This window comes from Pipistrellus hanaki (assembly GCF_964339955.1).
Source record: "Pipistrellus hanaki genome assembly, chromosome: 7".
NCBI lineage: Eukaryota > Metazoa > Chordata > Mammalia > Chiroptera > Vespertilionidae > Pipistrellus > Pipistrellus hanaki.
In genome coordinates this window covers 65,162,504-65,175,578 of record NC_140509.1, presented here as the reverse complement: position 1 = coordinate 65,175,578, position 13,075 = coordinate 65,162,504, and the positions used below count along the sequence as shown (strand labels likewise).

General features: G+C 39.4%; 1 protein-coding gene across 1 annotated transcript in view; it reads right to left on the bottom strand.

The window, feature by feature from the left end:
• The window catches only part of TXLNB (taxilin beta), a 42,828-nt gene that overhangs the window by 16,639 nt on the left and 13,114 nt on the right, over positions 1-13,075 (bottom strand). Inside the window, exons 4-6 of the mRNA XM_084890576.1 lie at positions 6,938-7,108; positions 2,937-3,131; positions 1,044-1,163 (exon numbers count right to left, since the gene is read on the bottom strand). Of these exons, the coding sequence (XP_084746702.1) occupies positions 1,044-1,163; positions 2,937-3,131; positions 6,938-7,108 (486 nt within the window). The remainder of the gene's footprint in view (positions 1-1,043; positions 1,164-2,936; positions 3,132-6,937; positions 7,109-13,075) is intronic.

Sequence of the window (13,075 nt, the reverse complement as noted above, 5' to 3'; positions counted from 1 at the left end):
AGTAAAAGCCACCACTCAGTTTCTTAAGCCAGAAACTCAGGAGCCAAGGATGACTCCTTTCCTCACTATTACCTTCAGTTCACTGCATTGCCTGCTGGATTTGTGTTGAAAACACAACTTTCATCTGTGCCCAGCTCTCCTTCACCGCTGCCCCCCTCCCTAATTCACACCATCATCATAGCTCTGCCAGATTGCTGCAGTAGCCTTTTAACCATCTTCTTGCTTTCTGGCCCCTCTTTAGTTCATTTTCCACCCGGGAGCCAAATTCATCTTTTACAGATGCTAAGCAGATCATGCCACTTCTTTTGCTAAAGCTACCCAGTCCTTTCTCGTTATTTTTTTAGAATAAAACCCAAACTGCTTTCCAAGCCTACAAAGCTATCCAGCGTGGCTCCTGCTTCCTCCTCCCACTTCATTTTGAAACTTTCTCCCATAGGGTCAACATGTTCTTGCTACCTTAACCTTTTTCCTATTTCTAGAGGATGCCAAGCTGGTTCTAGCCTCAGGGCCTTTGTCCCTGCTACAGACATTGCTACGGGAGACATCCTTCTCAGGTAGGACTCAGCTCAAGCCACCTCCCCTGCAGGAGGCCTTCCTGGTCATCCCCTCTAAAGTAGGCCCCCTCCTTTTCCCCCTTCTCAGTTCCTCCTTATTTCCCTGGTCACACTTATTATCTGAAATGACCCTTCCTTGTGTGTTTGCTCATTATTTGCTTGTCTCTTTCCAACTAGACTCTAGTCTCCAAGGCGGGTCATGACCTTCTCCATCTCGTTCACCACTGTACCCCTGGACCCAGGATGGTGCATGGCATAGGACAGGCACTGGGAAAAGATTTGTTGAATGGATGCATGATTGTTTTATGTAGAAAGTTGTTTAGTGCCTCCTACCAGGCTGGCCAATTTAGTCTCCAGGGGAACTCAGTCTCTTTCTCTATCAGTTTATGACCCTGAGGCCATCCTCAAAAAAAAAAAAAAAAAAACTTTCTCAGGGCCCTGTGACTCCAAGGCAGACCAGGCAAGCACACTGACTCAGATGATAAGTACATATTCCTTCTCGCGTTTGTGTCGCTCCTCTGCTTCCTTCATCATTTCCTGCGCCTGCTCCAGTTTCGCATCCACCAGCTTCTGCTGTAGTTCTCTGTGCTTAAATATTTTATCCAGATGCTAAGGAGAAAACAAAGTGCACATTGTCAAGCTTGACTTGTTATTGATGCCAAAAATATAAAATAAAAAGTAATATTTTTATAAACACGCATTCTCCAGGTTTTAAGATTTTTAAAAAGAGGGGAATCCTAAATGCATTAGCATCACTATGGCTTTGCAGGAGAGCCATGCATTGTTGAAATCCCCTGCATTTAGCATTTGCAATTGTGGTGGCAAAGGTGGAGGTGCCAGAACGCAGCAATTATAACTCCAAAAGGTCCCAACATTATTTTTCTAGATATGATGCTGGTAATATGCCAGGCAGCACGGACTGTGGTGTATATCATAACAGCACCATCACTTGGTATTTTGGCACTTTCTATGAATATAAAACTAATTTTAAGCACAACATTAATATAGTTTAATCATGGTGAATTCTCCTCCACAATGTTCTTGCTTCAAGGATTATAAGGAAATTCTGGGGTTCCAGCAGGTGGCCCTGGATCGGGGACTAAGGCAGGAACCCCTTGCCTTCAAGTCTGTTGATCTGGTGGGCAAGACAAGGCCAAGAGCCTTGAGTTGATATGCAAATGTGTAACTGTGTGCCTCCACCCCTTTTGGCCTCTCTGCTAGCTTGGTCAAGAGATGCTTCCAATTCTACCCCAGGGAGGAGAGTTTCTTGCTCATGAAGAGGCCCCACTGGCAAGTGGACACGTAGAATTCTATCCTTTGGCCTTACTTAGAACCAGTCCCAGGAATTTACAGCCAGTCTACCAGGCCATTCCCATTGAGATCTTTTTGACGAGTATGGCTCTTTTCTTTTTAGCGCCTTTCTTTTCGCTTTCACCTGCTCCTCCACTCTAAAGCAGCGTTGATCTTCCTGACAAGATGAAATGGTTGCATGGCATTTTGGCTTATTCTGAGGCGTTGCTTGATTTACCTCAGTGTGCTACCATGTGCCTTTGGCTCAGTTGATTCCTTAGCATGTTGCCAGCAGAACCAACTTTGACTAAGTTATGTTTAAAGTTTGGGTGGGATGAGAAGAGAAATATGATCAACAAAATCCTGATGGGACTTCAGGAGTCTTAAAAGCATATTACATATTAAAATATAATTTTGGAATAATTAAGTATCCTCATAGGCCCCTTAAGGTAAACTATAAGCAAACCTCTTTTTGTGGCTGTGGGTGATTTGATCTCATAGCCTCTGCTTCCCATCTATAAAATGTGGATAATCTATTATTATCTACATTTAATCTATGTAGATAATCTATTATTATCTACATTTAAACTACAATCTAGTGCATAAGATTGCTGAGACAATTAAGTGACATTGTATGTATAGTTCTTAGCACATGACCCAAACTAAACTCTGAATCAATAATACCATGATGGCTATAATTACTACATTATTAACACTGGTATTGGCTTGTGGGGTATTTAGAATACAGATCCTTAATGACACGGTGATTCTTCAGAGGGAATGTGTGCAATATTTCTTGGCTCTGTAGACAGCATTTTAAAAGGCTAAGGATAACTGTACTCACAGCCCATCACTTTCTATTTATTGCCTTTGCTTCACAGTGATTCCAGTGTTGAAAAGATTCCATATGACTTTCAGCCAGGTATTTCGCAATACCATTTGTTTTTATTTGGCTAGTAGCAGAAATCCAATCCTAAATATTAATCAATTGAGAAGGCTGGTCATAACTTTCTTATTAACCACGTTCCCTCCTTCACAACCCAGATCGGGATCCGTGTCCAGTGCTTCCACGCTGTTTGATGTGGTTCTTACCTCCTCTCGGAGCTCGTACTGATCAATGATGCTTTTCAGTTTCTCTGCGAGCTCCGTGTTCTCCTGACACAGCTTCATGTTCCGCTCACTCTGCTGCTCGATCTGGGCCTGGATGTCTGTCAGGGTGCTCTGGAAGTGATTCGTGATCTCCTTCCTCTTCTCTTCCTCCTCCCGTGCCCGCTGAAGGGTTTCCTCCTGTGGGTGAAAATCTTCCATTATACCAGTTTACATGCACCCGGGTTTATAGGACTCAAGGTCAACGAAAGGAGATTCATGTGCAGGGAAAGCAGGATGTTTCTTCTCGGTTCCCTAGAGCCGTGTTGCTCAGCCCCAACATAAATGTCTGAGCAAAGATTTCAGTTGTGAATACACAGTCACTGAGAGCAGGTGCAGTGAGAGCCCTGACTTTGATAGCTGGTGATGAATAGGCTTGTTTTAAAGATGACAGGTGTCCTGCTGAGTGAATGAACTGCAGCGATTTCTAATAAACATATAGTCACCTGGTTTTGATCTCTTGGTTGTGGCCTGGGGAAAAAAGACCACTTGGTTTTATTGATATATGAGACAGATCATATGTATGTGCCTTTGGTTGGTACAGAAAGAACAATAGATCTTATAGTCCTCTATAAAAAATTATGGGATGTGAACTACATACTTGCATGACCCAAGTTTTGTAAATATAAGTGATCGCAATGTATACTTTTCCTTGGTAATCATCAAAAAGCTTGAGAAGGAAACTTAAGATAGCTAGAGATCAATTACAGAAATCAAAAATGTGAAAGGAAATCTTAAAAAAATACGTTGGCTATTTTATTTCTGAAGACCCATCATCCCACGTGCTATGTAGGGTAATTGCAACATTCCATTGTTCATTGTAAATTTTGAATCTGAAAGGATTATTAAGTTTCAAATATACTTTAACTCTAAAATGAAACCTCTAATTTCCTCTCTTCTGCTTTGTTAACATTTGCATATTGGAAATTAACTTTTATGTTATTTCTGTTCTCTTTGCTTTTAAAAACCACAACTCTCCTTTCATTGCTAGCTACTAACAATGTACCCATATTTCCCCCATATCTGTATTGAAAATTGTTTGCTTTGTGATTATTCCTCTCATTCTTTTAGAATAAAAGGGTTTAATCTAGCTCCATCATACCAAAGATAGAGACACTGCTGACAAGTGATATAGACTTCGTAGGATTCCTTTCAGTTCGGATTAATTGCTATTATGAAAGCTTGCTTCATTGTTGGCAAGTAAAATTACACTGTATTTAGTTGCCTATTATAATCAAATTATGTAACAAGATTTAAAAAAAATAAAACTATAATTTAAACAGAAGTAATTGTGCAAATCTTTATTATGATAGTAGAATAATGTGATCAAAATAAAAATTGATGCTGAAAGTATATGCTCTGGAAATATTTTAATTCATCACCAGGTGTCCTCTTTCCTTTACAATTATAATATAGTTTCTAACTTTAACATGACTCCTGATATCAGAATCATAATTTATTCGTGATATCAACATTTGTTGAGTGACAATATCTTAGGGATATTGTAGAAGATACCTGCACTTCCGAACCTGGAGAAATTAACTATCAGAGATCTTATTTCCCTGAATTTTGTACGCTAACCAACAGTTGCTCTACACATTTCACTAAAAATGATTATGGCCATTTGTTAAGAAAAATGGAATATACGTGTGGTAGTAGTTGTTTCCTCATTACTTCTAATTAGCTTAGAAATCAACAAGTTCCTAGTCATGTACTTACAGACCATGATCTGAATGACATTTGCATTTATAAATAATTCCATCCATGAATGAAAAAGTCAGTGGAAGAAGCCCCCGCATATTACTCAGTAAGTACAAGTTTTTCATTGGCAACTGGATACCGATAGAAGGCATGGGTGTTATGAGGGCATTAATCACACATCAAACCATTATAGCACTCATTTCTGGCCCACACAGTGGCATCTTGTTTTTTACATTGAATTGTTTTTAATAAGAGAAAAATCTAAAATTACCTTATACATTTTGAATCAATTGATAAAGAAAATGCAATCATTTGAATGGTGTCTGAGATAAAATTTTCTTTATCAAGCATGTTAATCAAAGTGCAAATTAAGGCAAAGAGGATTGAGGGTCACAGTCTGAATATTAAGAAATAAACTCTGCAAACATCATTATCCACCTTAGAACCCGTGCTGTGCCTGGCACATGATCTGTAGGTGTTCAGTAAGTGTTTATTTAATGAATCAACGAATTATTAATTTATATATAGTCATACGAGTAGCTTGAACTAGATGATTCCTATAATCCTTTCCACATTAACATTTTGTGAAATTCAGTTATAACAAATTATGCTTTCTCCTTTACCAAAATAATGTTGCCTAAGACACTTAGCTATTCCTTATAGGGTAGTTCTTTTCCAGTATAACTTGAGGCTCAGATTTATTGCTTTGAATATATGTAGTACTTTCTTGAAATGAGTCCATATTTCAGACTTTCACTGGTCTTTTTCCAAATTAAGTTGAATTGTGAGGTTTTTTGTGGGGTTTTGACTCACTGAAGAATCAATTTTCATAAATACCAGTAAGCGCTAAATGTTATGTTGATGGAAAGAGCTATGCATTCTCTTTCTGTATCTTCCCAAGTTTCTATCATAATAATGATACTAAACTTCACTGTCTGTTACCTGGAAGCCATTATTGAGGGTGTGGGAGTATCCCCACAGGGTCCCCTGCCATTGCCACTTCCATCATTCCATCTTTGGATGTCGCCCAAACAGACCTTGGCACATTGTTCCACTTTTATATCTCTTGGTTGATAAATCTTCCCACTGTGTCTGGTTAATGTCTCTCCTTTCTATAGAGCACTAGTGAAAGTCAGGAGATTTGTGTAAACACAGAGCGCTATTCTTGGAGCCCATATCTTGAGTTGCGGATGATCCTCCCCTCCCCAGGCCCCCATCTAATCTCATTGTCCTTAGAGCCGTGATTGAAGAGATGCCAGAAGCTCATCTCCTACAACCCATGCTTTTAGGTGTTAGAATTCATCACGATGGCTTCCCATTTCCCAGATACCAAAGAGCATTTTTTGAATATGAGGAGACATTATCCTCTTCTATCTTTTTTCCTAACTTCATTGTACAAACTCATCAGTGATTTTAACCTCTCTGTTTCTTTAAGTATTTCCTTTTAAACACATCTAATAATAACTCTCTTCCAGGAATATTGGCGTCTAATTAACACTTGTTTGTCAGAAGTTTTAGGATCTTCCGCTAGAAAGGGGATTGTGGACACATGAAGTATTATCTCGGAGAGGCCTGCATCTTGCTTCATTGAATGGAGCTAGTGTCTGTGTGTAATCAAATTAAGCACACTGCTAGAGGCTTGCGCTGCAATTAATGAAGCCCATGCAGGCTGAATGAAGTGGTCAGTCCATTATTTTGAGATTGAATAATTAAGTCTGAAGAGCTTCAGTGTTTTCTCAAGTAACTTCTGTTTTCAGATCACTATTGGCATTTTGGCTCTCCATTTTGCTTTACCCTGTCAGTTAATTTAATTCATGTCATGCAGATTTCATTATCATATAAAAATGTTGCATTTTTACAAGTTTGTATTTTAGAGGGTAGAATGAAGGCCTACCTAAGAAACAAAACTAAACAAGCTCAACCTAAGAAAAAGGCAAGGGGAATGGCATGCATTTTACTAAGGGCCTGTTCTGTGTCAGGCACTGTATGGACACCGTACATATGTGCCCTCATTTCATTTTTCCCCCAACCACACAGTGAAGTTCCTATAATCCCCTTTTTATGGATGAGGAAACAGGCCTGGGGAGGTAAAATAATTCATTGAAGGTCACAAGTGAGCAAGTGGCAGGGCTAGTATCTGAACCCAAGTCTCTCTGATTCTGAAACTCGTGCTCTTTCCAGGAGTACAGAGGCCTGTGTCTGTGCAGCAGCTGGAAGGTGTTGAGCAGGGCCTTGGCCACCCTTACCTTCAGTGTCTTGTTGTGTCTCTGCAGCTCCCGGCACAGACTCTCCAGTTTGCTCCGAGCGAGGATAGCTCTGCTGTGTTCGCTTTGTAACTGGTCCTTTTCCTTTTGGATCTGGGCCTGTTTCTTTTGTAGGAGCTTTAAAGTCTTCTGCTCAGTGCGATGTTCATCCAGCTAGACAGGGGCGTGGGGGATGCAAAAGGAAATGGCAAGAGTCTCTTTTGAGTTAATAAAAAAGAGGAGATGCCTAAAGGTCACTCTGTGGTTGTTTAGAAATATTTTCTTTGTTATGATCACTGTCCCTCTGGAATCAAATGATCCTCACCAATGTTACTACCTCTGTAGTACTCGTAGATATTGTTTTCACAGCTTAACATTCACAAGTTTTTCCTTATCATCACTATTATTAGTGACCTCTTCTTACTTTTATCTTCTTTTTCATGGCCTAGGGTTAGCTCCCTTGAGTCTCTCTAATGATGCCAGTCCATATTAGAGAGGCATGTCTCAGAATCTGTAAATTAATTAGTATGCCAGAAGTCATACTAATTAGCGCCCAGCATTGGGGCTATGGTCAATGTGTGTATGCTTGGTTTACCTGTAGTTCTCAATACTTTCTCAAAATAAGCTTATTGAAACTATTTTAAAGAGTAAGGGAAAAAAGCAGCCTCCTGGTAGAAAGAAGATGAAGTTTGTGGGATGTGATAAAGGGGGAGAAGGCACCCCTTGACTAAGCATTGGCAATTTCAAAAATTTCACAAATGGCCATCGCACAACTCAGCACGATGACTAGTATCTGTAATGTGCCCTGCCCTGTTGGAAACCAGTCATTGTCCTCAGGAGTAGAAAGATGTGCACAGGGAATCAAGAAGGTTGATCAACAACCTTAATTGCTCTAATCACTTATTGTTTAGTTGAGACATTGTTAGCTGCAGCAGCTTCCACCTCTATTTGTCTTATGTAAATTCCTGTATTGACATTTCCTGCCTAAGGCCTATGGGTGTATCCCATAGTCTCAATAAAAGGGATAGCAAGGCCAGAGCAGTGTGTAGTCCTCCCACTAGGGGTGGGCTCCTGCCTGGCCCCAATATTCCCAAATTAATACTTTTCAAGTCTCTTCATTTGTGTGTGGCCTTCTCCAGAACCAGAACCCTAAACCGGAAGACTGAACCACGCAGGCCTGAAAGGGGTTCCCACACTGCTCTCTGCCCATTCATACATCCCTCGTGCGTATGCTGAATAAATCATGTCTGCTGTTTCTGCTGAGCACTGTGGGGCCTCCCTCCCCTCCTCCAGGAGCCATAACAAGCATCAGGGAAGGCGTGGAAAGTGGAGCCAGTGCACTCCGGACCTTCCATCTCAGGATCTTCAAGATCTGGGTAGGTTGCCAGATAAAACATGGGACCACTTAAAATTGAATTTCAAATAAATAAGGAATAATTTTTTTTAGTAAAGATATATCCAACGTGTTGCATGGGACATACTTTTACTAAATAAATTTGTTGTTTGTTTACCTGAAGTGAAAAGTTAACTGACTGTTCTGTATTTTTATTTGATAAATTTGGCAACATTTTTAAAAAGCCTCACCCAAGGATATATTTTTTATTGAGTTTAGAGAGAGAGGAAGGGAGAAAAAGAGAGAGAATAAAGAACACCTAAGTGAGAATCATTGTTTGGTTACCTCATCTATGTGCCCAACTAGGGATGGATCTCGAAACTTAGGTATGTGCCCTGACCAGAATCAAACCCACAACCTTTTGGTGTATGGGATGATGCTCCAACTGACTAAGCCAACTGGCCAGGGCAAATTTGGCAACATTTTTATGGAATTCTCATTGAGTTGGGGCAGTTTGAGTATCAGCCTTCAGCAGCCCTCAGAGATTAGCACACGCTAGGAGAGTGGATCTCAGATTGACATTCAGTGTGACCACAAGTAAGTGCAGTCCTTTGTCCAGAGCCATGCCCTCTGCTGGACTCAGTCTGATCACTTGAATCACGCTGGTTAAGCCAGGTACATACTTATCTTAATAATGACCTTGTTGCCCAAGGAAGAGGGAAAGCTCTGGGAAGCCCCTCTATGCTTTAGGACCTGGCCAATGGATACACACACGGCAGGAGTCCTGATGGGTATCTCAGTTACCCTATCTTGAGGAAGCACTTGCTCTTTCTGAACTAGATGAACAGGACTGTCCCACTTTCTTCAATTCACAAATGGTTTTACTGTTGCCACACGGAAATAATCATGATACACCCTTGCCACATTTAGGTGAGGATAGTCATACACAATAGTTTATCTTCATACTTATGGGAAATATTTACTTATTAGTGAGAATTAACATCAGAAAAAAACGAGGCCCATATTACTATAAATATTGATATCCTTCTTGAATTTCAATTGGAAAAATCAGTTATATTTTATTACATATTTTTCACGCTCACCTCCTGTTTATAGGATATATGAGGTCCTTTCACGTTGCATATGTTCATTAGATAGGGGTGAAACGTCTCATACTTATGTATAGACTGAAAATGATCTGTTGTTCTTTCTTGAAATTTATATATTGTTGCCTTTATGCTTTAGACTTTACCCTTTGAATATTAAACCATATATTAGCATTTCTCAGCCTTAGCACTATTGATCTTTTGGGCCAGATCATTTTCTTGTTTTGGGGACTGTCCTGTGCACTGTTTCAGCAGCATTTCTGACCCCTACCCACCAGATGCTGGTAGCACACCCCCTAACCCCGATTGTGACATCCAAAATATCTCCAGACAGATATTTCCTGCTGCCCCATGGTGGGCTAAACTGCCCCCTCCGGGGGAACCTGCCCTCTGTGATTGATCTGAGTGTCAGGAGGAGGATACCGACATGTGTTTCATAAATTGGAAGTGATAATCTGTGCTTGCTCATCAACCATTTAATGTTGTAGTTTATACAAGATCATACACATCTGCAATTTAGCTAGGTCAGTCTTGCTTTGCTTTAAATAAAAACCCTTAACTCTGATAATTTTTTTTATTTTAGAGTGTGGCTTATTTTGTATAATTAGTTCAGATTTACGTAAATGCATATGAAGTGACTTGGTTAATGAAAACAAACATATTGCAACTGAGTCAACTTCAGTCCGTTGCTGGCTTTGTGGTTCAACAATGCACTTAGACATAGTTCTATACACTTGTAACAGGCATATAGGATTTTTATCTGAAAGTTCTCTTGTTCTCTCTTTTGTGTTATTAAATTAAAAAAGTAAAATTGGTTCCAAGAACTAAATCACAATAGTGTTAGTGAAGTTGTTGTAACTACATTACTATTGAGGAAATTTGCAAAAAATATTTCTTCTAGCTCATTTCTTAATTTAGTCACAAGGTGTTCTTATTTATTTATGAACTTATCCTAATTTATAAATGAATACCATACTAGATACTATTACAAAACTCCAAATCTAAAAGGATGAGTGAGCTGGAGTGGCATTCTGATTCACAGCTTTGAATTTGATGATTTATTCTATACTAACACTTATATTTCAGACACTTTCTGTATTAATATTCAAACCAGTGAGCAGGAAAATAGGTTTTAGTCTCCAAGTAAAAGATTTAGACTTCTCATAATTTTTTTTCTTTCTAAAAGTAAAGTTAATGGGTTTTTTTGGGGATTCATTTTCTCCTGTGATTTCTAGAATGCTCTTTGGGGTTTTAACATTTATTAGACATGATACAAATGTCAAGGTATAGTAAGTAAGGTTTGAATTGAGGAGGATCTCTGGAAGAGTAACCTCCGTGGGGATGACTGCTTGGCTAGATGGTGAGCAGATGCTGGGAGTTCCCTGGGGCCACGGTGAGCAGCCCTGGCTTATGAAGGAAATATTGGGCAGAGTGGAGAAGTGCTTCTTCAGTGTACTGCTGTGTGAGTCTGGAATGCCACACAGTCCAGTCAAGTATGGAGCATGGTGCTAGAAACTAAACATGGCATTGGTATGAATAGCTACATGGAAGGGGCAAAGGAAAAAACCATGTGAAAAATATTGAAAAGAGCAGGATGGACAGATGAGAGTGGGAGCCATATTTTTTGGAAAAATATTTTTGACACCTAATTTATTTTAGGATATTGAAGTTGTTCATAAATGGTTAATAGCCAATGTTAAAGAAGTTGCAATAAAATTGATACACTGATAGTTACTTTATAAATTTCTACCATTCCTTTGGAAAGCAATATGGCCATTAACACACAAAAACAAAAGGCATTCATACTGTTTGATTTAGTAATCCCAATTCTGGAACTTTTTCCTAATATAAAAAAGAGAGAGCAGGAACAAATCGAATGTGTGATAATGTTCACTGCAGCAAACACTGGAAGGAATTTTAAATGTCCCAAAATTAAAGAACCAGTAGGTATGTCTACTTTATGGAAAATGACAATGTTTTTACAAAATATAATTATGAAGACTATAAACTAAATGATAAAATATATGCCATATGAGTCAAAATACCAGATTTCAAATTACAGTTGACCCTTGAAAAACAGGTTTGAATTACATGGGTCCACTAATGCATGGAGTTTTTTCAGTAAATACGTATAGTATTGTAAATGTGTATTTTACTGATTTGAGAGAGAAAAAGAGAGAGAGAGAGAGAGAGAGAGAGAGATTCGTTATTTCACTTATTTATGCATTCACTGATTGCTTCTTGTATATGCCCTGACTGGGGATTGAATCCAAAACCTTGATGTATCAGCATGATGCTCTAAGCAACTGAGCTACTAGGCCAGGGAATTTTGTATTTTTCTTGTCCTTATGATTTTTAAATAATGTTTTTTGTTCTTATTCTTTTTAAGAATACAGTACTATATAATACATATAACATACAAAAATGTGTGCTAATTGACTGTTATCAGTAAGGCTCTGGTCAACAGTAGGCTATTAGCAGTTAAAATTTTTGGGAATCTAAGGTTATACTCAGATATTTTATTATGCAGGTGGTCAGTGCTCTAACCCTCTTGTTATTCAAGACTATATTACCTCATGGTGGTAGTTATAATAAAAGATATCTCTGCATATATAGCAGGACTGGAAAGGAAGATATATAAGTCAAAGTTTGTTTTTAAAAATATGGAATTAGAGATATTTTTACTTGAATTATGTATTTAGCATTTTTCTTATCATAATGATATGGGTTATAGAATGAAAAATAATTAAAAAACCATTGTTGGCAGAGTTAGGCAATAAGCTAGTCTCTCAGGATTTTAGAAGTTCTGTGAGTCTACTGCAAGTCCCTGACTCATAACTGGGATTACAGGACTAAAGTTAGAGTGAAAAGGAAAGAAAATAGGTCACTCAAATTCTACTCCATCAGGTACCAAAGGGGTTTGTGGGCCTGAAGCTCAATCAGTTCTGGGGTTTCTCTTTTTAAAACCAAAAACCAAAAATACATAATAAAGAAAAGAGGAGTATGTGCAGGGCCTGTGTACTACAGAGGGGCCCGTGCAAGTGAGAGGCCCTGACTCGTAGCTGCTTTGGCTGCCTGGTGAACCTGCCCTTGGGGGAAGGCAGCCTGCTGCCTGGAGGAATTGTTCTGCTTTGTGAGTGGACAGAAGTTTCATTCTGTCACCACTTCTCTAACAGAAATAAGTAAGTTAAATTTTTTATTTTTATTTTTTTTTAATAAAGCAAGCAAAAGTGAGAGAGAAGCACATTGCCTTGTTTCTCTTACGAGGGTGCCACCACTCAGCTTTGCACACCCCAGTGTAGTACACAGGCTGCTGATGTCACTCCTTCAGCAAGTTTGGGGAGGGTTCATGGAAAACAGACAGGCTGGCTTCACTGCATGCTCCCCCTGCCCACTGCAGGAGTACCGGTGAGGAAACAACACACATCCTGGCTTCTCTGAGGTCTGGGAGGGGCTGCCTTTCCTCCAATAGCCTTGACTTTTTGTGAGGGAGACTGAATGGGGAGGACCTAGAACTGGGCGCAATATGGTTCACACCAAACACTGTGCCATGAGCAGGGGTGGGGGGGTGGGGGGGTGGGGTGGGGGTGGGGAAAGACGGGTTGGAGAATGTAGATCAAAGAGAATAAATGAGTGAATAACTAATTAGTTAACTGAAACTGAAAAGTCATCAAGACTAAATGAGAATGTGTCACAAACTGA